Below are 25,208 nucleotides of genomic sequence, written 5' to 3' on the forward strand. Positions count from 1 at the left end.
TCATGGGAGGCTGGGGCTGATCCGAGCTGACTACAGGAAAGACAAAGAGATAGCTCCCAAATCTCTCACACTCACACAGTCTATATTCCCACCTACAAGAGTATTATGATCCAGCACATCGCTGTGCAGCCACACACAGGTGAATACAGCCACATGTAAGCTGAGAGGATTTCAAACAACGATTTTAAATAGAAAAATATCAACATGGACTCACACTGGCTCTCTGTATGAATCAGCTTCGATGAGATTTGTCAGATTCAATGAATATTTCTCTGGTTTACCTCCTCCAAACACTTGAAAGCACGGCTCCCCGCCATAAACAGTATAAATACTGATTCATTAATTTTCAAAAGATTTTTATGAAGATGTTTCATGTACAGTCTCTGCTCCCTGCCTGTGAAACCGTCATATAACCAAAACGTTTTCCAGATGTTAGAGCAGACAGAAGCATGGCAGACGACGGTGTGTGGGTCCGTCACGCTCCATCTGTGGGCGCTGCCTCAGCGGGACCTGGACTGACGTCCACTCCTTCCACAGACACACCAGCAGCTCCGCTCAGAGCTACCAGAGGAACCGGATCCAGATCAGACACTGCTGCGCGTCCGCCAGGAGAAGGATTCTGGCAGTTATTGCTGCTAACGAGCGCCGTCCTGGCTCCCGAGCTGGCTCAGACGTCGAGTCTCCCGATTGTCACAGATACATCTGGAAGATCTTTTGTTTTTCCTGTGTTCTGTTCAATTTAATGTTTTTTCTGAGGTCTTTCTTCTTGTGGGCGACCCAAAACTAGAGGAAAGTTCTTGTTTTCCATACAAATATTTACCAACAAATAAGTGTTGTGTTTTGAGCTCAGTAAATATTTAAAGGTGTTTACACATCAGGGGGGCTTGCCCCCCCCCAAGAAAAATATGAAGATGCAGTTTGATCACAAATGCTTATTTTTTGGGTTCAAGGTGCAGTTTTCAACCAAATCACAGTATGGAGTAACCTGTTGGTTGTTTGTTTCTGCCTTTTCTGTGGAGCGGTCCCACAGACAGTGTAATATTTGTGTTGGAATTAATGTGGCGGATCTTAGATCTTCGGCTTCTTTCAGTTTCTACAAAGGAATAAAAGATGCACCCACTCAGTGGAAGAGAAGGAAAAGGATAAGCTCGAAATCAGTGGACGATGAGTCATGTTTTCTTCAAAGAACGAGCTGATGAATCTGTTTGAGCCTTCAAATGGAGCACGGTGAGTAATTCACGTGACTTGGATGAGCTCGGGTCTCCAGTCTGTTGGAACAGTGAGATTCTAATTCACCACAGATCTTAGTTCATAAACGATCTGGAGACTTATCCAAGGGTTTTTGCGCACATTCAGCTCTTGTTGGCTAAAGACACATGGGTAATGAAGCCGGACTAGAAAATGACTATTAAAGGGAAAAGAGTCTGTTTTGAAAAGTCATATCTGAGGTGGGCTAGGTCTTTTTATTATGCGCTTTTTGGATATATGAGTGCAACTGTCCTCAAATAAACCCTTAGCATTCGGCACATACTGCAAATAACACACACAACACAAATTCACAGTTGCTTGCGTTGGCTTCAGCAGCTACATCTCTCTTTTTGCTGTTTTCTGTTCTGTTTTTTTCCAACAGTAGCCTGACCTTGGCCTGGTCTTGATTCTCCATTGCACCAGCTGCGTTTGCTTCACTGCCTTCATTTCTGTCTGTAGATTTGCTCTTTGCCAGCGTGCTCTCTGCCTCGAAACCACCAGGGCTCATCTCAGGAGAGCGCAGCAGAGGCTCAAAGGTGCTCTGGTTCTGGATGACGAGGGAATTGCCCACATGACCTCCTGCCAGCCCGTGGGTCAACTGAGTTAGCTGCAGCCCTGCCTCCAGCGGCCCGGTCGGATAATCTCTGAGCACAGGCAGCGTGTGGATGCCGTAGCAGACGCGACCGTAGAGCGGAGCCGAGCCCGGCCGCTGCTGAGGGTCCAGGCCGGGGCGCGGGTGACGACTCCAGCTGTAGGTCCTGGCCCGTGGCAGATTCTGCTGGGTGTACCATCTGTGCCAAGAGATAAATGTCAGAGAGGCACATGGCTACACACAAACATCCACACGCATTCCTACAAGCCACCACCACAAGGATAAACTTTGCATTTTTTTTTTTTCTAATATATTAATTTATTTTTATTTTTAGGAAGAGCTCACATGTTCCTGCCGTTGTGCATGTGCTGTATTCTGTGCATGCTCTGCAGCGCTGCAATGTCGAAAGCGGCGGTGTCCGCTTCCCCTCCCCCCTCATCATCGTAGGATATGATGTTCTCCCTGACATCATCTTCCTCGAAGGGTGAGTGGGAGTCTCGTTTTTGATGGCGCAATGACAGCGAGAGTGCACACACGACTAAAGGGCACAAAAAAGGAGACACATGACCACATACTCTTTAGATGCTGCAGAAGCCGCCTGACACAACTGCTCAGCATCTTTCAAAAAGTCACCAACAACGTACTTAGGGTACTTCACAGACTCGGGAGAACTCTGACAACCTACCCAGCAGAGTTGTGACGCACGCCAGCATCGCCAGCAAGGTGACCAGGCTGAATATGAGAGACGGGGAGGCGGAGGGCACAGGCAGGCAGACGGCGTGTCTCTCCCACCTGCGGTCCCGCTGTCTGCCCCGGTCCTCGGTCTGCATGCCGCCGTGCAGGCAGGGACAAATGGTCACTGTGACCGTGCCCGTGTTGGTCAGACCCGAGGCGCCGTCGCGCAGCACGACCGGGACGTACAGGGTGAGCAGGGACGAGGAGAACCCGGGCAGGGGCTCCAGAGTCGACTGCAGCACCAGGCTGGCCGTCACACCTGCCGACAGGGCAGACAAAAGGCCACACGTCAAGCACGGCCGCCGCACACGCACCGGTAAGGCCGGCCGCCGGGAAACGACCTCCTGTTTCCCTGATGGTCAGGTTGAGGGCGGAGCCGGACTCCGGGGGGATGCTGAAGTGCACCGGGGTCTCCTGTCCTCCCTGGTCTTTGTCGACGGCTCGAAGAACCTGGATCACCTGTAGAAACATAACAGGACGATCTTCTTATAGTGATGAACCACAGATCTCAAAAACAAGGTTTTTCATCACTACATGTTTCTGTTCAAATGAAAGCATCACTCAAAGGGAAATAACTACCTCATATGATGCTTTTTGTTAGTATTTATGTTTTTTTTTTTTTTTTCAATTGAAAATGCATTCACAAGAATCTAACACACAGTACATAGCATGCGATGTCTCCTGGATTTCAATTATTAATGTTGCATTAGTTTTACTGTGTGGTCGGCAAGCACTGTGTCTGACCACTAGTTTGAACTTTCTGTTTTCTGTTTGCTGCCTGGCATTTCAGAAGTGTCTGACAATAAGCTTCAGACACCGAGAGTGCTTTTTTTTTCCAACTTGAAAGCATCCATACAAATCAGTTCTATTTTTTTGTGCTAATTATAAAAGGAAGCATTTGACTTAAATGTTGAAGCAATCACAGGAAACCAGAACTGACCTCTCATTTATCAATTGTATGGGATTTTTTAAAGAATCGCGTCTGCAATCATTGCTGACCGACCTTTTTCTAAACTGAATGACTCTTGGACTTGCCGTTACCACAGCAACCATAAAATCGAACACAAGACTTTTATTGTGATTACACATTTGCCGTCGAAACGCATCTGTTGTGACGTTTTGTTAATATTAGATACTAAAAATTGAGCCCCAGGAAAGATTTTTTTGCTTTCTACATATTCAGTTTTACACTGTTTTCTGGACGTTTCTCGTGAACGTTCAAATACAGGTGCCACATTTACTCTCCTACTCTATTTTCTAATGTTGGTCTCCTTCAAATTTTTCATTTTTCCCAGTCTTTCAAGTTAACAATACGAACGCAGTGAACCGCCTACGTTTATGAAATAAAAAAAAGAGCAAAAAAAAAATCACAAAAGAGGCAGAAGAGACGGAAACCGAAAGCAGTCTCAAGTTAAATGCAATATCAAAAACCAAACAGCAACAGACCTGGCCGGGGGCGCTGGAGTCACACACAGATGTTGTGTACTGCCTGTCCAGCTCCGGTGCATTGTCATTCTGGTCCAGTGTCTCTATAGCAACCACAACCCTTGACACAAGATTAGGGTTGTCTGAAAGAAAAAGACACCGACACTAATGTTGAAATTATTACTGAATTGCTATCATTTTCACTCCACACTTCGTATTCCCGGCTGCTTTCAGTGAAATATGACTTTGGTGAGCTCCGCTGCTCAAAGCGCCCAAGGACAGAGGCAGGCTGACGGAGGGGGCCGACGGAGGGGGCCGACGGAGGGGGCCGACGTACCCCTCTGTGTGGCAATGACGGTGATATTATGCCACTGCTCCTGCTCACGGTCCAGCTCCATCACAGTGCTGATAAAGCCCGTGTCAGAGCCAATGCGGAACAGGGCCTCGGGGTCTGACTGGGGATCGATGGAGTACCTGAGATACAGAAATGAGCTCTATCAAGAAGAGGAAGGAAGCGGACAGCGCGGCGAGCCCAGAGAGAACGACTGAGCGATGGAGCAATCACCACCTGATGTTGCTGCTCTGTCCGGTGTCGGGGTCGACGGCGTGCACCCGGCCCACGGTGCAGATCGGGGGGCAGTTTTCCGACACGTCTAAGTGGTACATGAGCTGAGAGAACCGTGGCGGCTCGTCGGCATTCAGGACCATGATCCGAACGGTGGCCTGGTCTTTGAAGGGGCCTCGCCTCAGGTAGCGGGCGTCCACGATGGGGTTAGATACTTCCACGGAGAAGGTGTAAGAATTGCGGGTTTCGTAATCCAGGAGCTGCGGGGCAAAGAACAGAGCGGTCACGGTCCAGGGGCTATACTTTATTAAAAGCCTTTCATATATGATTAATATGTATATGCCGCCTATTTCTACCCGAATACAATAATTCATAATTCATTTAAGATACTTTTCTCACTTCTCTTTACCTCCATAACTCACGTCCTCCATTCTTTACTTTCTTTTAAATCCGGCTCCTAATAAATTTTTTGGCAATTAATCACCAGCCTCTCTCCTCAGCCGACTCGCTCTCCGCAACCTCTTAATTTAAGGGTCCACAGTACAATAATTATCTTTAAATGCCCAATGCTGTTAAAACCCCGAGAAGTAAAGAGGCAGCTTCACGCTGGCTGCATTTAACATGACCCACTCGCTTCACACCAGCTCTGGTTTTTCCCCGGCTGATTATTAGTTCACTGTTACTCATTAACTGCCCATTGTATGGAGCCTGAGGAGTCCGAGCGGCAGAAGGTTTCTGAGCGGAGATCTGCCGCATTTTAATTCTCAGGAAAAAGCTACTATGTACCGTCAAACCGAAGCGATTTCCTTTGATTGCCTGAGATGTCGTACATTACAGACTTTGCTTTGCCACTTTTAAAGACAACCGCCCACATTTATCTGAGGACCCACGCTGCTATAAAGCCTCTTTCTCTGATGATCACACACCGACGGACACGCGTGCGGCGGACTCACCTTGTTCAGCACGATGACGGCCTCTCGGTCCCTCCCCGTCACGTTGAATATCTCGGCCTCTTCCCCGTCCATGATGTTGAACTCCAGCTGCGCGTTTTCTCCCAGATCGTCATCGGTGGCCGTCAGACGGCCCACCTCCACGCCCGGCGCTGCCAGCTCCGAGACGGAGAACGACCACGCGCCTACAAGAGTGCAAAGACGGTCAGTGTCTGAGGAAGAATGAGCAGTTTTGACTTAATGCTGTGTCAGACGGCGGCTACATTTCTTTCCCGCACTCATTCGTGTGCGTTTTTTCTTCACAGCCCCTTATACTGTTGTGGTTCCCACACTTGTCCATAATGTCTTTCCTCATTGCTTCGCTCGAGTGAGAAATGGGACTCGACAGCCGCGGCCCTCTGTGGAGAAATAAATTCTGAAGTCCGGCTAACGCTAATATCATTTCATATGAGGGGAGTATCTTCTAAAGCCACAGTGATTTTAGTATGGAATTCACTCTTTGTGGGACTTCAGAATTTCTCCTCGCTGAGCCGCAGCGGAAAAATTGTAACAGAGGAAGTTTTGTGCTCAAAAGGCTCAAAGTTTTGAAGCTCCTCACTGTCATTAGGCCCGCTATTAAATCCTATGCTGCTGATGAGCTTAATGGATGCACACACTTCAAACCCTCAGTAGTCATTTCGGATACATGTGGTTCATCTTAGACGTCTTCTCTTATTCAGAGCCCAGATGATTAGTAATTCAGTTGTAGGTTTTGAAGTCTTGGCCAGACTAAAACAAGCCATTTTGAGACGTCATGCTGGCCTCTTTGAACTTGTTATGAACAATTTTCAATATTTTCTTCCATTTTACAGACACACTGCTGATAAAAGAAGTTGTATTTTGGGTTTTCCTGATTTCATCAAGGATAAAACATCTCTAATTATTTTATAGATTTCCACTGAAGTTTGCGGAGACATTCGTGGGGCTTCAGAGATGAAAAGTGAACTTATTGATCTTTTCAGGCAGTCTTCCACAAAACTTTCACCTTGTTTATGAACACCAAATATCTCCAAAGCACTATTTCAAGAAAATGCCACCAGGATGCCATTTTTTCCTGGTCGTTAGCATCTCCAAGGGTATCTGCAGGATGGTTGAGAGCAAGAACAACACAACAATCTCTTTCTTCACACTTTTACCAGTTTGATAAATTCTTAATGAGCTGCAGGTTGAAACACCTGAATTTTACCACGATTGCTAAGTTACAATACAACACAGTCACATCAATATATCATCACCACTAAGTTTCCACTTTGGAAGCATCTCTCGGTTCTTCAAAGACCTAATTTGCATCAGTCTACAACTCCTTAAGAGGAAAACTAGCCGAGCTGTGAACCCTTGGCTGTTTGTACAGGCATGCATTTAAAGCTGATTTAAACAACAGCAGTAAATTTCCCAGGTGAACGTGTTGGGCTGAAGGAACTCGTGTTGAGTCGTGTAAAGACCAAATGATTCACACAGAGAGCCTTTTACATGCTGCAGCTCACAGACCGGCGGCAGCACATCACCTCGAGGTGCGGCGCTTGTGCTGCATCTCTTTAGCGCTGGAATTGATGTGAATCCACATTTTCCCCTGGGGATTTTCAGCAGATTATGCATTTAATGGTTACATGCTATGAAACCGACGGCATTTTATAAAATATTCTCAGGTGATACCAGACCCTCAGAGAAGAAGCACATGAGGATCCTTCCAAGCTTCAGTGCTCTTGACAGAACATCTTACAAATCCTAATCCTATCACTGCCGTCGCAAAACACACAGTAAATAAAACTCTGCAAAGCTTCAAATTAACAGATAATTATCTGTCTCATTCAGCTTATTAATTTGTTGTATTTATTAGAGCGGGAGTTACAGCCTTGGTAAATTAATCTGTTCCTCTGTTATTGTTTAGCTGGGATTACAAGTCTGTCCACTAAGCAGGCATGAAAAAGGCAGCCAGTGATCTGTGGCAGGTCGTGTCGTTTCCTTGGCACCTCTCTGATGACTTCTGCATTACGATGCCGCGTAGCAGCAAACAGCAAATTCGGAGAAAAGCCTTTGCTTTAATCAGCGCTACCTCGCTGATTGTTAATTCTTCAAATCTTCCACATAATGAAGAACGTTTAAAAATCACACCCCTGGCTTTCAAAGAGCATACTAAATGAGCCGTTTGCCTGAATTGTGGCATTATTGTCAAAGTGAAAATAATGACCTGCAATGAGGTGGGGGTAGGAAGCGCGATATAGTCAGATATCGGTAAATAAATAACACACTGCTGGCATTTGGAAATATTAAATAGCTTCTATAAAACATTGTATTGCAGCCCAATGCATCAACATGAGGGAAGGGGGCTTTAAACATTAAGATGAATGGCAGTAAACAGAGACTGTCAGGGAGAAGAAAAAGCAGGGAGGAAGAAGGGGGGAAAAAGTGAACAGAAAAGAGGAAGTATACAGAGAAATGCAGTATATGTCTCAAAGTGTTAGACACATTCTGCAGTGATTTTACTGTCTATTGAAGCAGAAAGCACTGAACTTTAACATGAAATATTAATAGCATGGAACAGGGAAAAGCTCGGATAAGAAAAAGCGGACATGATCTTTCACTCTTCTACGTCAAGGCGCAGTCCATTTGAACAGCGGGGACCTAATGGCAGCATTTATATCAACGTTAATGTCTGTCGTCTCGCCAAAGGTTATGTTATTGCCATGGATGTTAAAAACAATGATTAGGAGGAGCGCATGAAATAAAAGAAGGATCATAGATTGACAGGATGTTTATCTACTTCAGAGCTTATATCTTATCTCAAACCTGTCAAGTCAGCTGGGGACCCAAAGGAGGCAAAAAAAAAAAAAAAAGAAAAAATCAGACTGCTGTCACCAGTGCCATTACAAGACGTTTCATCATTTTAATCTTCACTCGCTCACAGACGTGCTCACACACAAACTCCGCAGGACTCGAAAGCAGCCAACAGTTAAGTGTTGATCTGATAAGGCCTAATGCTTACTCCTCCTGAAGTGAGGCGGGTTGTCGTTGACGTCGCTCAGCCTCACGGTGACAGTCGTGGTGCCCGACAGCCCTCCCAGATGTCCCCCCATGTCTTTGGCCTGGAGGACGACCAGATACTCGTCCTGTGTCTCTCTGTCCATGTCAGGTACGGCCGTCCGCAGGACGCCTGGTGGGAGAGGAGAGACGGGGACACGGAGGGGACAAAAAAGAAAAAGAAAGGAGAAAAAAAAAATCACAAAGGCAACAGATTTCGCAGTGACACGGCGTCTCTCGACATTACCATCAAAGCGACTCAGATGCATACATTTTAGAATTAGGGCGCTGCAAAGCATATGACTCCAGGCCGCTTCTGTTTTCCAGCAGATCATATAAAACGCTGGTGGTTGCTAATGTTGGTTTTTCCACGCTGGGCATATGGCAGCAAAGGATACAACATATGATATCTGAGAGCACCGCTGGGATTAACTATGTGAAGAGTAATCATCGGCTGTCGAGGCACTTTATGAAGCAGCTTTAAAAACTGGATGTGTGGCACCCGGTGTAAAGAGAGGATGAACAGACCTGTCTGAGGGTCCACAGAGAAAAAGTCCTGGCCCTGAGTTATGGCGTACACCAGCCGCGCGCTGTTTCCATATGTCGGGTCGTCAGCGTCTCTGGCCGTGACTTGGATTATGGACGTGCCTGTAAAACGCGGGAGACGTGAGGACGAGGGGCCTCCTGCAAGCTGAAGCGGGCGCAGAGTTCATGAGCCGTCTAACGGCGAGACCTGATCCTGAATACGAACCAGCTCTTCCTCTGCTGATGCAAAGCCTGAGTTTAAACCACGGGGATCAATGAAGACTTATCCTAAATCTACCCTTTCAATATCAGATACTGAAACATGTAGGATTAAAAGGATAATCCAGTTCTCTGCTGTCTATCTGTCGGCACAGACTGTTCTCTGAGACGCCTCCCTGAGAAACAAATGTGGCTAAACACCCAGTTACGATATAGTACAATTGCGCTCCTTGAAGTTGTGCCAGAGGCAGTGTGTTTAGCCACGTCTTGGCAAAAATATGATTGTTTCTAGGACAGTCGGAGTTGTGAGCAGACGGCTGGGAAGTTGCTGGAGAAATAGGCTGTGGTTCATTTTTTTGGTATCAGAAAACTTATAGGCCGTTTGTCGGCCTCTCAGTCGGGTTCATAACTTTAATCCTCGTGGTAAAACCACCGGAAGGGGTGTCCACCCACTGCTGTGGACATTCCGAGGACAAATCCCCACGGTCCTGTGATCTGCTCACTTTTTATCTAATGACTGCACGGCTGTCGGTTTTGCAGGCAAACGCTTACAAAACAAATTATATTGCTAATTACCTTGGTTTGCTAACTGCCAAAGATTAGCATGCTAGCGTACTAAACGTAGCTGTCGGCTGCCGTGGGTGTTAAAAATGATCCTGATGAAGCTGCTAATATGTGCATGTTTATGTTCACAATGGGAAGGCTGTCTGAACGTCTTCCCTGCTTATATCACATTATCGCAGTAGAGTGGCCATGGATAACATGCATGCTCTTTATAAAATGGGAAAACTGGGAACCCTAATTGAAAATAAACTAATTAATATGCGCATTGCAGGTGCAAACTCAAACACATGAATTAAAACTTACACATATATAGTCAAATAGAAACATTTGAAAAAATAAAGTTGGCTGTGTTTCATTGTGTTGAGATTTTCGCTTGTTTATTTTAATCCATCGTGAATTCATATTTCCACGGCTGTGCGTCACACCCGCCAGCATACAGCTGGATGTCTTATTGGAGTGCAGAGAGTAACGCTAAGTGTTTATTTCTCCACTGATGCATTTGGAAGAGCTCGAGCACATAAAACGCTGATTTATTTGGACATTTTTGATCCTCTTTGAAACGGTGCCTGTTATTATAGGTGATGTGCTTGGAAATAACCAGAAGAAACATTATTTATTCAACAAAAAGAATCAATCGATGTGATACTTTGAGAGAAATGTGGAATAAAAAACAGTTATTCTCAGAAGACACGTTTCTTTTTAAACAGAAATACTACATTGGAGTATCACAGTTGTTGATTTAACTAAGATATTTGTTATCTGTAATTTCTGACCACTGTTTAATACAAAAGACCTTCTGATCCAGGTTGTGTTCGAAATAAAAGCAATTGTCTCCTGTGGTTAGTATTTCGCTGTGTTTAGGGTTTATTAGGATTAATATCCTGTCGTCTACATCAGGTTCAGTTTCTAACTTTTGCAGCGATGATCTCTCATTTTCTGAAAACTTTGCTTCCCTTCCCTCAGAAGCCTCCAATCATTGCTACATTTGATTAACACATACTAAACTGTGTCAGTCCATAGTGTTTTGCAGGCGTTGTTTTAAAAGGGTTCAAAAGTGTATTTCTTCAAAATCGTGTTAGCAAATCAACAATTTTCCCTTTCCAGTCACTTTTTTCCTCAAAACTGCAGCAAACGATCAGGGGATCTTTTATTTCAGGGATGGTGAGAGCTCTATCTGAGCCACACAGTTCATGTTTATTTTGCTGGCAGTGAAACTTGTCTTCCCAAAAAATCTATTGGAAAAGGCATGAATTCAAGCCGAGTGAAGCTCAGCTCTGCTCGCCACACAACATTTGCCTCTCGTGACATTATGGATGGAGTGCTGCTTTCAAGTCGTCTTTACCTATGTTGGCCATCTCCGGCACCATAGCAACATAGGGTTCATTGGGGAAGACAGGCGGGTTGTCATTGATGTCCTGCACTCTGATGATAAACTCCGACGAGGGCTCCAGGGCACGGCCAGTCTCCCGGTCGGTGGCTGTCGCGATGAGACGGTACTGGTCTTTTTCCTCTCGGTCCAGGGACTTGGTGACATGTATGTTGCCCGTGTTGCTGTCAATGACAAACACAGAGCCCACGCCCTCGCCCTCCAGCATGTACTTAGTGTGTCCGTCGCCTCGGTCCATGTCTGTGTGCAGCTGCAAGAATCAAACGGGGGAGTGAGACGCCGCAACACCTTCAGGCGGCGGCACTTTTCAGAGCCGATGCAGGTATCGCTCATTAACACTCTGCTATTTGTCTGGCGACGGCTGCCAACCTGACTGTGTGAAATGGGGTGATTTATGTTAAGACGGGATGTGCTCAGTGAATCTGAAATGACTGGCACCAGGTGTGGAAGATGCATACGGGACCGGGATGGGTACTGATGCATACAGCTAATTAACTCAATGGACCAAACACTGCCATTGGGGGCTTTGTTGAGGGCAAATCCACATGAATGCAGACGGTGGCCTTGCAAATGTCATACATGTACGTTCGCGGGTGCATTCTGCTAACGCGGGCAGCATCCGACCGCAAATCTCTCCGTCTCCTCCATCCATCTGTCCCTTCCCTCCTTCCTTTGCTCGTCTTGCAAGTCCATCTGCCCGACTCGCCTGTACCTTTTAAACCCCCTCTTCTTCCACTCCTTATTTCTCTCTTTTCCCATCAAGTTACCGCGGTTACACAGAATGCCCATCTGCTCACATTTCTGAGTCGCCCCTTCTCCCTCTCCCTCTCTCTCCCTCACTCTCTCTTACTCAGAGTATCTCTTTTGCTCTCTGGTGCAGAATACTGGTTTAGTATTTAATGGCAGTGAGGATATTAGTGCAAGCTAGATAGGTAAAAGGCCAAACACACAGAAATAGAAAGCTAAAGAGATTACTCAGCCTTCATCACACTGAGCTTTCTGACCAGGAACCTTCACATCTCTCTATCCTTAAGGCGCATCTGCACATGCTCATAATCCACGAGGCTTACTCACAACCTCTGTGGCAGACCTCAGACACTGATGAGAACCAAAACCTTGACTTTCAAAACATGCAGCTGCAACAATATCTGTTTGCAAACGTGCGGCGCAGTTTCAAGTGATTTTACTCTGCAAGGTCCATTCATTTCCTGAACACTTCTTGCGCCTATAAGCGCGCTTTTTATTGCCCGCGTAATGATAAACGTTGAATTAGTTAAATCGTTTGTGTGCCCAAGACAGATGCACGCTTGAAAAGTGACTGTAAAACGCAGCGTTCGGCAGTGCATCTCAACAACATATGTTCGCACAAGTGCAGCTGACACACTCCGCACAGCATGCACGCAGAGAGCAGGAGAAAATATAAGATTAGCGTACATTGTGTGTGTGTGTGTGTGTGTGTTTCGTGTATGTGTTGGGAGGATGAAGTTGGGGATTATAGAAACTCATGATAGTAGACCCTACAAATTGCTAGATAAGGGACTCAGGGTATTTTTATTCATCCTCTACACTTGCACCCTCTCCTTGCTTTCTTCCTTTAAAGCCAGCTTTGATTTTGATCCCACACTTCACTGCGAGAGACATCTTTGTCAGAGACTGTGCCTACCTTTCTCCCCCCGCTCCTCACCTCTCCCCCGCCCTCCCCTCCACTTCTCGCGCTCCGTTCCATCCAGACCTCCTCTCCTCACTGTCTAATTGCTGGCTCAGTCCTGCTGTGCTTCAGTCAGCATGGAAAAACACTCTCTCGGTGGGGAGGAAATTTATCCACCTCGTACAAACAAAGCAAGAAGAAGAGGAGACTGTCTCTTCCAATCCCTTTGTCACTTTCTCTCCCACTCTGTAATCTCAATTTTCCCCTCCTCTCACTCGTGCGCTACATACACCTCCAGGTCTGTATCTGCGTCACGCCGCTTTTCCTTGTGGCAGCCAAATCCTCTCCTTCCATTCCTCTTAAAGGGTGACGCTCCTGTGATTTCAACTGGTGTTGATGGCTCACCTCAAACCTTCAAAAGTTGCACCTTCCGTGAGTTTGACATGTTCATCCCTGTGTTCCTGTATTTCTGGCAGACGGCGTGAGCGGCCCCTGAGAGGAGGCCCTCGTTCTGGAACCCCGTCACCACGCAGGGATGGTTTATTGCACGAATATCCACGTGAACACTGTGTATGCAGAAGAATGAGCAGTCTCGTGTGTGTACTGATTGCTTTAACACCCCTCCCTGACTGTATCAATAACAACCAGAGAGGAAGATTAAACATTTATGAGGTGTATACCGCACTGGTAAGAATCCAATCTAGACTGTCACTATAAAGTATACTGCTCGCTACAAAGTGGCTGGCAGCACTCCCTATTAGCGTTACAGCTGATATAATCCTACTCTGAGTACACCGTAGCTGCCAGCAGCTGCATTAGAGTGGAGTGCCTGAGTGTGAAATGCTACAAGTAAACCCCTGGGATTGAATGGTTCAGGTGTGCTGTGGATTAAATCATCTCTGACACTTTTTTTTCCCCCCGTGTTGCCACACCGACAGCCACTGCAGGTTGCTGTGAAAACTCAAGTATGTGACACGGCGAGTGGGCTAGCTATCGCTAAACACTGCAATTACATCTGTGCCGCTTGGACAAGCGCAGGAAGCAACTGCTTTAGCTCAATCGATTTAGATAAATCTAGATGTTTGGGTGGCACCGGATGTATGTGTGTGGTTTGATAGCTATCAAGTGATGCTATTATCATCGGCTGGTGGTGAGACTGAGTGTTTGTAGTGAGAAAAAACTGGCCCAAGGGGTCAAATTTACATGAATAACTGAAGCAGAATTAGCTGTTTTCTGTTCGGATGATTCTCTGGACCAGAAGTCCAGAAAATTAAAGGTAGGAGGTTTTTCTATGGCTGCTCAGGCTGTACAATATTGGGGAGAAAAAAAAAAAAAGGGGGGAAAAAAAATTGAAATTGCACTGTGGAACTACACAGAGCATTCTGCCAGATGAGTTGAGAGAAGCCGTATTTGGAAACAATTATTCAGTCCACAAAGATTAGCAAGAAGATGTTGCTCCCAGACAACAGACTGTATCTAAAAACCTTTAGATTGCAGTCGATTATGTTCCAGCAGGCAGACTTCTCTTGCACATTTATCACGCAAGCTCAGAGAAGCCAAAGTTTGCATCGAGCTGTAGCATGACATGTTTGGGTTCATTTACCTCACTTGACACTCTAAATCCTCAGATGTGACTAAAAGGCATGCACGCATCAAAATATCAATGCTGAACCCATCTATTGAGCAGCTCCCATGCCGACTCTGCCTCCAGTTGCAGCACATCTACCATCCTGTATACGGCGGGGGGAGAAGCAGAGCGCCGGGGAAAAGCAAGAGGGCAACGAACACCCACACATAATTAGTTTACAGTTTTGGTAATTCTGCCAGATAAATTCTGCTTCACTAGCTGACACACTTGATGAGTCAAGCTACTCATCTAAGGCATTAAAATCAATCAGTGTTGAGTACTTCCTTTATAAACAGCTACACTTTGCATGAACTGTGTCTGTAAATTTAAGCAAGTGAATAATTTATCTTCTAGTAAGAAAAAAAAAAGGGGAAGGGGGGGGGGGTAATTGGTATGGTGCTGTTCAGAATTACTGGAACCTCTAACTTGTAATTACCGGTTGTACAAATTAATAGAAATGAAATAATAGTGTGTTGAAGTGATATTTAATAGCAGTGTCAAAGTTTCTAAAAACCAAGGACATTTTAGCGGAATGAAAAAATAAAACATGTATATAAAAATGACTCTTTGAACAGTTACTGGCACTCCTCACTCTTGCTCGGTTGCAGAAGCTTTAGCAGCAATGACAGTTTCCAAACATTTCTTCTTTTTTTTTTATTCAGCTGGAAGCTTCCTGCACCTGTGTGCTGCTGCTTTCTGATATTATTTCACTGAGCTGTATTCGAGAAGAGAGCAGGTTGCTTTCTGTAGTGACAGATTAAATCTCTGAGGGTTCGCGGTCAAGTCACACACTTGGCCACTTTTGAAACGTTCGTCTTTTCCTATTGTGTCCTTCACCTCAAACCCTGTTTTCAGACACCGGCTAGCATGTTTCCTTCTAAAATGACAAATGTGTGTTGTGATTTTCCTGCGCCATATTTCATTGCGAGTTGGCCGGACTCGTCCTGTGGCTCTGTCCTCAGGTTTGGCCCAAGAATTTCCGTTTTTAGTGTTTGGTGTCGATGCTGCGTTCCAGGTGGCTCAAACCTTTGATTCGTGAGCTGTGAGGATCTGCCCGCAACTTCCAGACCCACGGATTCATCTTGAAACATGGCTGCGTGCAGCGGGACGAGTTGCTTTAAACTGTGCTTTACTGCTGCTTTTAGGAAGTTTTGCACTGTGAACAGTTTGTTTCAACAGGAGCGTTATGAGCTGAAAGCAGCACTGTTCAGCCTGAAGCTGGTTCCAGGTCCTGTGTTTCCAGCCTTCACACACTTCCCTTTGCCTCGACAATCCAAACGACTGTGAAACGTGCTAATAGCGTAATGAACTGCTCAATCAAAGGTTTTAGCACTTTTTGCAATTACCTTGTTGTATTTTAGAGGTGGCTTTTTTTTCATAACAGCACCTCTAAAGCTTTTGGACATGACACTACTTCTCATCATCGCGGCACAGAAGCAGGATACAAACGGAAAATTGAGCAGAGCAGAGTCCCATTTATCGTGATTATGCCAGTAACTGTCAGCAGAGTGCATTTTGCCTTTTTATTTTCGCAGTATGCCAGCGATCTTTCTCGTTGATGTTGCTAAATAACTTTCGCACGCAGTAAATATTCTGATTAAATATTCAAAAAGTTGGTCTGACATTGATTTACAAACGTGTTAAATATATAAATTGTGATTACACTGTAAATCTGACACGAAATTTGGCATGCGCTGCACTGAAGTGTTGGTTAATTTTGACTCTGTAAAGACATTTTTTAATGAGGTGAAGCCAAAGTGCACAACAGGTGGCAATGCGCCAAAAAGCTGTGTAGAAAAAAAAAAACTAAGAGGAAGAAGCTGAAGTTTATTTCCTTTCTGAGTGGCTCTGATCGCCACACGACAACCTGTATGTCTGCTGTTTTGAATTCATTCTGACTGAGATCAGTTTAAGAAATAATCCATATGCAGCAGAAAATTAAATGAAATTTCCAAGGAGGTGAGCCATTAAAACGGACTTAAACAACACTTAAAAAAAAATAAAAAAAAAATTGACCAAACAAAGCATGAACATATTGTAAATATTTTAACATTTTTAGCATTTCAAAAGCTGCAGAATGGAAAGAATAAAAAATACAGAAAGTGTGCATTTTTATTACTAAAAGACTTAAACTACAATGAAGACGATTCATGGATAAAGAGTTTCTCCAGCTTATGCGTGACAGCTGACATACAGTGGGGATGTCTGCAATTTCAACTGGATGGAAATTCAGAACGGTTTATCAGGCAGACTCCAGGCAGTTCACAGGCGAGCAGAACCCGGCTTTACACAAATCTGATGTTTGCATCTGTTGCTGTTTATGGTTTCTTCAGCGTCTGTCCATGCATCATATATCCATCTTTTTCTCAACTTTCCATCTGGCTTTCATTGACAGAAGATTTTTTATTTTTTTTTATTTCAGACACAATGACTTTGGTTTTGCATGTTTCTTGCTCAAGGATAAGATTAAAACGTTCGAATCTCACTGTCAATCTGAAAAGTAAAATCAATGGTGAGACGGTGGCGGTGGCGGCACGTCTGGTCTTCTTCTCTGCTTCCTCACACAATCCAATAACACACAGGTTAAATAGTGATTTGACATTGGCTGTTAATACACGTGTGTGTGTGTCTTACTCTATCACTTGTCAGATTTATTTACCAATCTATAATTTGCTAGTTGGAGAAACTGAGGTAGCATAGATTCATTTTTACATTTTGTAAGTTCAGTAGCCAGTAAGTTAATTTGTGTATGAATAGTCATTACTCTGTATTGAATATTGCATTTTGCTTTGTACTAATGGAAATTAATAGTAGGTTAGGAAGGATGAGTCATTAAAAAAAATCTTCTCAGGGAGGACATGAAATTACCCCTGGGACACAGTAAATTTAGCTTTGCGAGGTTTGAATGCAGCCACTATTAACTACTGATATTAAAGTGGAACAAAATCAATCAGTTCAGGCAGTTTTTGAAGTTATTCAATACCAACAATTTAGCTCTACCAAGACTAGCATTCAGGATGAATATTGGATCATATCTGGAGGGAATTAGTGTGTGTTTTCATACGCACACAGCATGCTAAAGAGATGTGATCGGCTTTGCTTTACACAGCTAGAACTTTCCTTTGAGAAGTGACTGATTCACAGCTTCAGCCAGACACAGATACCTTATCAGGACTATACTGCTCCATCACTGATGGCTGATTGCAGAGTAATCTACCCACATTTTTTTTTCCACTGAAGGATCTCCAGACTCTTGGTGATGACCTGAGTCTCCGCCTTCACCGGGATGGCGATACTTTTTGAGGAGCTGAAACCAGTCGCAGTCTGATGTTTATTAAAGCCAACGACAGGAAGAAAAAAAAAAACCTGTCATCATACGTTCATTGCACGACGAAAATCTGAAAAAACTGTAGTCATGTGTAAAGATCTTTTTTTTTTAAGTTAATTGATTCATTTGTTCAGCTGGATTTATTATCACTGATTTGTTTACCGACCTCTAAATACCTTCACATGACAGTTCATATCAAACAACGCACAAAGGCGAAAAGCCACTGACTGATGCGATGAACTTCCTTCACTTGACAGGACTGTTTTGTCTTTTAATGATTTTGCTCCGTTTGCTTATCACAGGTAGTTGAGTTTAACACTGATTGAACACTGTGATCTACTCTTCCTCGTTATCCTGGAAACTCGACTATCTTGGCTGTTGGAAACCGAGATGAAAGCGGCCTCTGACTTCACCCCCATCTCTTAGTGGGGTAACCTCACTTGACAGATCCAAGAAATGGTTCGAGTTAATGGGGTTATGTGAGGCAACTATTGATCTTCAGCTTGGATAAGCAGGCAGTTTACACACACACACGCACATGCACACACACACACACACACACACACACACACACACACACACACAGAAGTCATATTGCAATCTTGAGGACAAGGTGAGCAATAAAACGTATTTCAGCCACCGAAGAAAAAAAATATATTTAAAGACTGAACGCTACCTTAAGCCTGCACTACATTTGAAATCTTTTCAAGGCTTTACCTTGATGTCAAACACGGCTTTCCAACGCTAAAGCAGATAAAGTATTTTGAGTGTCACTGTAGAGCAGCGAGCAGGGACAAAGAAGTTTATAGACCGTCGAGTCTAATGCCGGTGTCTGATTGTTCTGGGTGTTAGCGTTGAGGCAGACCTGAGAGCTCAGGGAGCGGAAACGTTGAAGATGAGGGGTGATTTCCAAACACTGCCGGGATTATAGAGCCGATAAGTGAAATTAGGCGAAAAGGCTGCAAGTCTACACTCATGTGGATCATGTCAAACATGTAAATACAGGGGTGAGTATCTATTTGCTCTAAGTGAATTATTCAGAGCGTGACTGCACTTTATCCCTAAACATGTTTATGCTCACAGAACATTCAGTCGTCCCCAAAAAGCCCCATTTCACCCTCATGGAAGTGGTTCACACATGCAGGCTGAGCAGTTTGCGACAACAGCTTACCCGTCCAATGAGCACCGGCTCCGGCCCCCTGTACTCCTCGATCACGAAGAACTGGTTCCAGAGCCAGCTCCGGCGGTGCCGGGAGCGAGGTGGCGCTGGCGGCGGGTCGGACTCTCCGACCCCCTGGAAGTGGCCGTGCGTCCTCCGGAGCGGGACGTCACCGGCGCCTGTCTTCAAAGAGGAGTCAGGCCTGAGAGCCCATTCCCGCTCTGGGCTCGGCTCCGGACCGCGGCCGTTAATTACACCTTCAGCCTCTTCATTAGGCAAACGGCTGCTTTCCTCGCGGTTCGCAGCCGGTTCAGGGCTATGTTCAGGCATCGTGGATTTGGCAGGCAGTTCGGGGAGTTTCAGGCTGTCAGGCTGTTTTGTCACGTTGCTCTTAAAGTCAATATCATTAGGTGTTCTGTCATCGCGTTGAAGCGCCGCATTCGACAGAGTTCTTGCATCACCTTTTGCGTCTTGAACTTGTTTTTCCAAATCTTCGACGCCCTCAAAAAAGTTGTCCAAGGACTCGGGTCGAGGTAAAACTTGTTGCAAATTCCGATCCTCCGCGGCGGCAGTGCCTGAAAAGCCGTTCCTCTGCCCTTTGCAGAATAAAAGGAGGAGAAGCACCACGTGTGCGGCCATTGCTGACGCTGTCAGGTTGGTTCGCCTGAAGCAACTCTGGACAAACAGATGATCGAACGCAGAATTTTACGATGGTTTATTAAGAGTGTGTCTCCTCCCGGCGCCGTCTTGGGTCTCTGCCGTCCCCTGGTCGGAGCACGCCTTCATCCTGCCTTCCCCTCTCACATATTCCCAGGCAGTGCTCATGCTGCGCAGGACCACCTGACAGAAGACAGAATTAGTGTGATCTTGATTGTACTCATTAAAATGGGAAACAAGTGCCTAATGATACAAAAAAGTGGAATGACATGGAAAAAAAAAAAAAAAGGGAAACCGCTGCCAACATCTTACTCATTATCTTAAAATGAGAAGGATATTTTGAGAGCAATTTCTCGATAAATGTTTGCTGAACAGCTTTGTTTGCTAATCTGAGCTCTCTGCCAGCTGCTGTAAAAATAGCCGCGAGTTTTACACAGAAAAATGTGGACATAATGGTCTGATAAGAAATTATCCACAAATGAGAGTTCACTTAGTTCACACAGTTGTATTCTTCTTCTCGCCGCTGTTGTCACTGCTGGTGAGCGTGAATCTGGTTATTGATCCTATTCTTTCAGAGATAAGTGTGGCCTTAAAATTTTTCAATTAATTTTGAGCCGGAGGGCCTGGCGGCGAGGTGGAGCTCAGGTACTTTACTGTTCCTTGTCACACACAATTGCTCGTACAGCGGATGATTGATGCTTTCCCTAAAGATGGTGTCCCCATGACTCAATGCCCAGTAGTAAAAGAAGTTCCCTTGAGAGATTAATTAGCCCCATAAATAATTTAATCAATGACTTGTCCTCATTTCCCCAAAAGTTTAATGATCTGCATTTTCTTTTCTTTTTTTTTTTTGTCCGTATGTGAGTCAGATCCCGAGGCTATTGATCTTTTGAAACTTGATGCTGTGAGAAGTGTCAGCAACTTAACTAGACTCCAAACTGTTTCGTGGCAGGTTTTTCCATCTCCACTCCACCTGCATCCATCACTCTGACTCACTTGTTTTCCCTGCATGGAGCGTAGCGTTTCTGACATCTGCTCTCACCTTTCTGCACACACTGAAGTGAGCATTATTATTTCCACAAAGCAGCCATGCATGACTCATTGATGTGAGCTTCAGGTCTATTCAGATGGAGTTTGTAGAAGCGATTTTAGCTTTTTATGTTTTGAGTATTGTAAAATTCTCTGACGCCAATAAATGGAGCACTTGTGCTTTGTGCCGCAGAGATATTGATGATAAAACTGCTGATCAGGGGGACAAAGGGATTGTAACCGTGCTTTTGGATACAAGGTGCTGAATTTGTCATATAGATAATAGATTATAGAAATTGATCTAATTGTTTTCATCATTTTATCAACCGTAGATCGTCCCACCGGTAGTTGACCCAGCAGCAATATGGTATGGTGTAGTTAAATATTTTTTCAAAGTATGCCTTTAAGTCACGAGGAAACGTCAACAGAAATGTTCTTTTCCTAAAAATGTGATGTTCTCTAAAACTGCACCTTATCAGGAATTATTATTATTGTTATTGTTGTTGTTGTTGTTCCATCATCTTGATAGCTTTCCTCAAGAAACTCTATTTTCCCTCAAAAACAAAAACAAAAATGTCAAGTAATAAACCTATTAGGCAGTGATTTGCAGCCAGTGGCGGGAGGAGAGACAGTTCCTCTATTATTTATATCCAACAAGTGTATTTCCTGTCTAATTGCAATCATTTTTTTGCAATCAAAATCATAACATCACATTTTATATTTCAATAGAGCCAAAGCTCACCACTTCAGGCACGGAGACCAATTCGGACAGATCTGGAAAAATACATAAATAAATAAATAAATAAATAAATAAACAAACTGCAGGTAGTTAATTTACCTGCTTCCTTTGTTTCAGTGTGTTTCTGTTCTTCACCTGGGAGAGGTTCCAGATTATGTGAACCTACAAAACACAGGTTGTGAATTGTAAACACTGTGTGTTCATTACCCAGGATTACGTTACTGTTGTGTTTCGCACCGAAAAGGCTTTTTCCCCCAAAATGACTTTATTGCAAGTGAAATTTGGCTAATTTCACTCTAGTTGCGGGTAAATCTGCAGCCGCTTGAAATCTCCACACTACAGGGAAAAATTTTCCCTTGAATTGGAATAATTTAAAATCATGTGATCTTTTTAGATCTCTTGTCAGACTCAAAGGCAAAACGCAGCCTTTCTTCTATTGGCCTCAGAGAGCTCCTTAGATCTTGGCAAGACGACTCCATGTGGTTCAATACCAAAGAGAAGAGCAGAGTCTAAATGTCAGAGGTTCAAATAAGAGAGAGGATATGGGTGTCACACCCTAACCAGGTTCTAATCATTCATGCCTGATCTCAAACCTTGATCTACAGTTTTTTGAACTGCAAGGAGCCACAGTTGAAAGGCTGTACATTTTTTTTTTCTTTTCTAAGGGATCTAAATTAATTTATAATATGATGCACTTCTGTAATTATTTTAGCAGCATCACATTTAACAGTCGGCTCTGATTCAGAGAAAATATTCGATGTAATCCCTCCCCCAAAAAAACCCTTCTAAAAACTATAAAATGCAATTTCTTGTGGGGGCACATTTGCTTCTATGCTCATGACTGTGCATGCTAATAAGCGTGCTAACTATTATAAATCCTTTGGCCTGATCTGGCTGAATAACTGTACAGAGAAACATGATTAATTTAGAGGGAAACAGTCATAGAGTGAGCCTATAGGAATGCCGCAGCCCTTTGATGGTACTGTGTAATGTGAACCATAACATTTCCTGATGTGTCCAAATTGATATGCCACATATGAAAGGAAGGACACATTAGAATGAAACCAATGTTCTTTTTCTCTCAAGATACTGACCTACTTTAAAAAAGTAGGCTCAAGAATAGTCTCGGTCTGAACATCTGAAAACCGAAAAGAAAACTAATTTCTACTTTGAGTCACAACATTTTCTTTCCTCAACAGGAGTTTGCCCTTTTTTTGTTGTTGCATTTGGCACAGCAATTACACCGAGTCGTCAGCATGTAATGCTACATGTTCGGGCTCCTGCATCTATTCGCCGGCATCTCTGAATCTACAGAAAAATACAAGAAGTGGCGCTTCCAAAAAACACCTTTGTGTTCCTCAGCTATTGTTCATTAGCATAGACTGAGCTCACGGCTTACATTTCTCTCTGCCAGCTTTCCTCCAAAACCCACGTTGCCAGCAGTACATGTCATTCACCGTTGTTTGAAGTCTTTAGAGCGCGAGTGTGTGTGAGATATGTGTGAAATGTAAGGCAGAGGGATAGAGGATGAAAGCGTGAGGACGATTTGCTGTTTGCCGGCTCAGAATGGAATGATGAGTGGTGACATAGCTCCAAATTGCAAATCGCTGTTTCAGTCTCACTTCACTCTGCACCGAGTCGCTTCACTGCAACAACAAGGCTATTTCATTTTTATTAAAAATAGCCTGTGCATGTCAGGCCTTTCTACATGGGGGGGGGGGGGGGGGGGGGGGGGGGGGGGGGGGGGGGGGGGGGGGGGGACTGGAGATGGAAGCATGGAGGAAGCAGGGGAGGGGTAAGTGGGTGGGTGGATGGTGGAAGTACACTGGGAGGGAGAGATGGAGGGCAGCCTGACTGGCTTTAACAGCCGGGACACGGACAGATCCTGCTCCATTTGAACATCCCCGGCTTCCTCCCCGCCTCTGCCATTGGTCTTAATGCCTCTACCCCTCGCTCATCCATTCTCACTGGCTCTCACTCTTGCTCAGTGCACACTGGGAAATCTCTTCAGATTCTCTCCATCCAAATCGGAGAGGCGAAGGAGGGCCGACTGTCCTCCGCACACCAGTCCCCTCATTATTGTCAAGGCTTGACACTCCAGACAGCTTAACCCTCGAGAGAAAGCCCGGCGTTTGCCACGGCGCCGGAGCTCTGCTTGCCAGGGAGCACCTCCGTGGCCACGAGGTGACGCCTGATGCCGTCAGAATAACGTCTTCCCCGACATTACTCCGTAAACACGGGGGGACACTGCTCCTCTCTGAAGTGATGATGGCTCTTCGCTTGATGTGTGGTTGGCGAATCTCTCGGAGCTCTTGGAATTTTTTTTTTTTTTCCTTCGAGCCGTCAGTGATTGGTCAACTATATGATGTGCAGCGTTTGTGAGTACGCGCTGAGCGGGGCTGTAGCCCCGGGCGCTGGGAGACTGTTTGTGCAAAAGGCTCTGACCTCAGCCAAACAAAAGATAATTGATGAGGAATGAAAAGAAGAGACTGCATATGATTTACAGAATTAGGCGAAAAGTTTATAAATATTGGAGTAACACTCACAGGACGGATCTTGTCGTCACACTGAGATTGGCATCTGTTCTTGAGCTTTGTTGATATTTTCTATAGTTTGTGAAACAAATAAACTGGGGCTTCCACTCAATGATAGACACCAACCTCATTAATTAGACAGTAATAAATTAATCACAGTGCAATCCAGTTTCAGTATTTGATCAAATATGTAACATTTCTCATTCAAATTCTCATTCATAGACGACTTCTAATGCAAGCAAGCGTGAGTTATTTAAAAACAACATGAGGGATTGTTTTAGCTCACAGCTATATATATATATTTAGCATTAAGGTGTTTTCAACCACTTGAATTTCTTCAGAGACAATCGATTCTTTGACGCTTATTGCACACACAGTCATGCTCTTATCAGCCCCACCGTTTTGTCTTTACGTCAACTGAAACTTTCCATCCACTGTGCAAAAACAACATGCTCTCATCTGGTTCATGCATGACGTCCGTTGGTCTGCGACTGTTCTTAAAAGCTTCACACACAGAGATTTCTTGTCTGGAGCATCTGTACTGTAGCCACAAAGAACGAACTGGGTTGAAAAATGCCCCTTCATTAGAGTAAAACATTTTTCTGTTGACTGTAACCGTGCCGGAATAAAACAAACACATTCTTCAGCTGTCGCTCGTTCACCTCGCGCCACACTTCGGTCGCCTCAAACACACCTCTTCATGCCTGCCCTCTATCGCCTCTCCACCAAGTCGGTGTCTCGGCCCAACACGGACGACCAAAACATTCACCTCGCAACAGGACGTAACACCGAGCGAAAACCACAGGGCTGACAGTACGGTCAGAATGACGCGAAGGAAAATCCTCAGGTGCACCGAGAGGCATGCATTTGTTTTCAAGACATCTTTTCTTTCAGTGCATTTTTAGTCAGAATAAACTTAATTTAGAGGTTCAGTCACTGAACACCAGATCACTGATGATGAATCCGTGTAAGCAACAAAAAGCGTGAGGAGCAACTTGGAATCTTAAAGGTCTCTAGAGAGGAGTCATGAGAAACAGCTCTCCTTATAGAGCCAAACCTCAGCGATGTGCAGCTTGTTGCTACAATATAAATACCACACACATCTGTTTTTGTATCGATTCTTGTCTTTAAAGCGTAATAGTTTCATTGTAGCTACTATTTTCAGACAAACACTATTTTTTTTTTTTTTCACTAAAGCCAAAAGTTGTTTTGCTGTCCTG

The 25,208-nt window shown here is 44.6% G+C and overlaps 1 protein-coding gene across 1 annotated transcript; it reads right to left on the minus strand.

The window, feature by feature from the left end:
* On the minus strand, nucleotides 1-19,359 carry cdh24a (cadherin 24, type 2a). Its single transcript, XM_030083630.1, has 13 exons — nucleotides 19,042-19,359; nucleotides 11,223-11,517; nucleotides 9,101-9,220; nucleotides 8,538-8,705; nucleotides 5,519-5,700; nucleotides 4,569-4,825; nucleotides 4,338-4,474; nucleotides 4,022-4,143; nucleotides 2,917-3,034; nucleotides 2,526-2,834; nucleotides 2,186-2,378; nucleotides 1,640-2,039; nucleotides 1-30 (listed from the first exon to the last, which is right to left on the minus strand). Exons 1-13 carry the CDS (start codon nucleotides 19,357-19,359, stop codon nucleotides 1-3), a joined length of 2,649 nt encoding a protein of 882 aa, XP_029939490.1.
* Nucleotides 19,360-25,208: the final 5,849 nt, after the last annotated feature.

The sequence above is a fragment of the Salarias fasciatus genome, chromosome 23 (assembly GCF_902148845.1).
Source record: "Salarias fasciatus chromosome 23, fSalaFa1.1, whole genome shotgun sequence".
NCBI lineage: Eukaryota > Metazoa > Chordata > Actinopteri > Blenniiformes > Blenniidae > Salarias > Salarias fasciatus.

Coding starts and splice junctions, on each gene's coding strand:
- cdh24a (XM_030083630.1), bottom strand. CDS start 19,359: ATGCCTGAACATAGCCCTGAACCGGCTGCGAACCGCGAGGAAAGCAGC. Junction 3,035..4,021: donor ACTCCAGCGCCCCCGGCCAG/GTCTGTTGCTGT, acceptor ATGTTTCTACAG/GTGATCCAGGTTCTTCGAGC. Junction 31..1,639: donor AGAATCAAGACCAGGCCAAG/GTCAGGCTACTG, acceptor TCTTTCCTGTAG/TCAGCTCGGATCAGCCCCAG.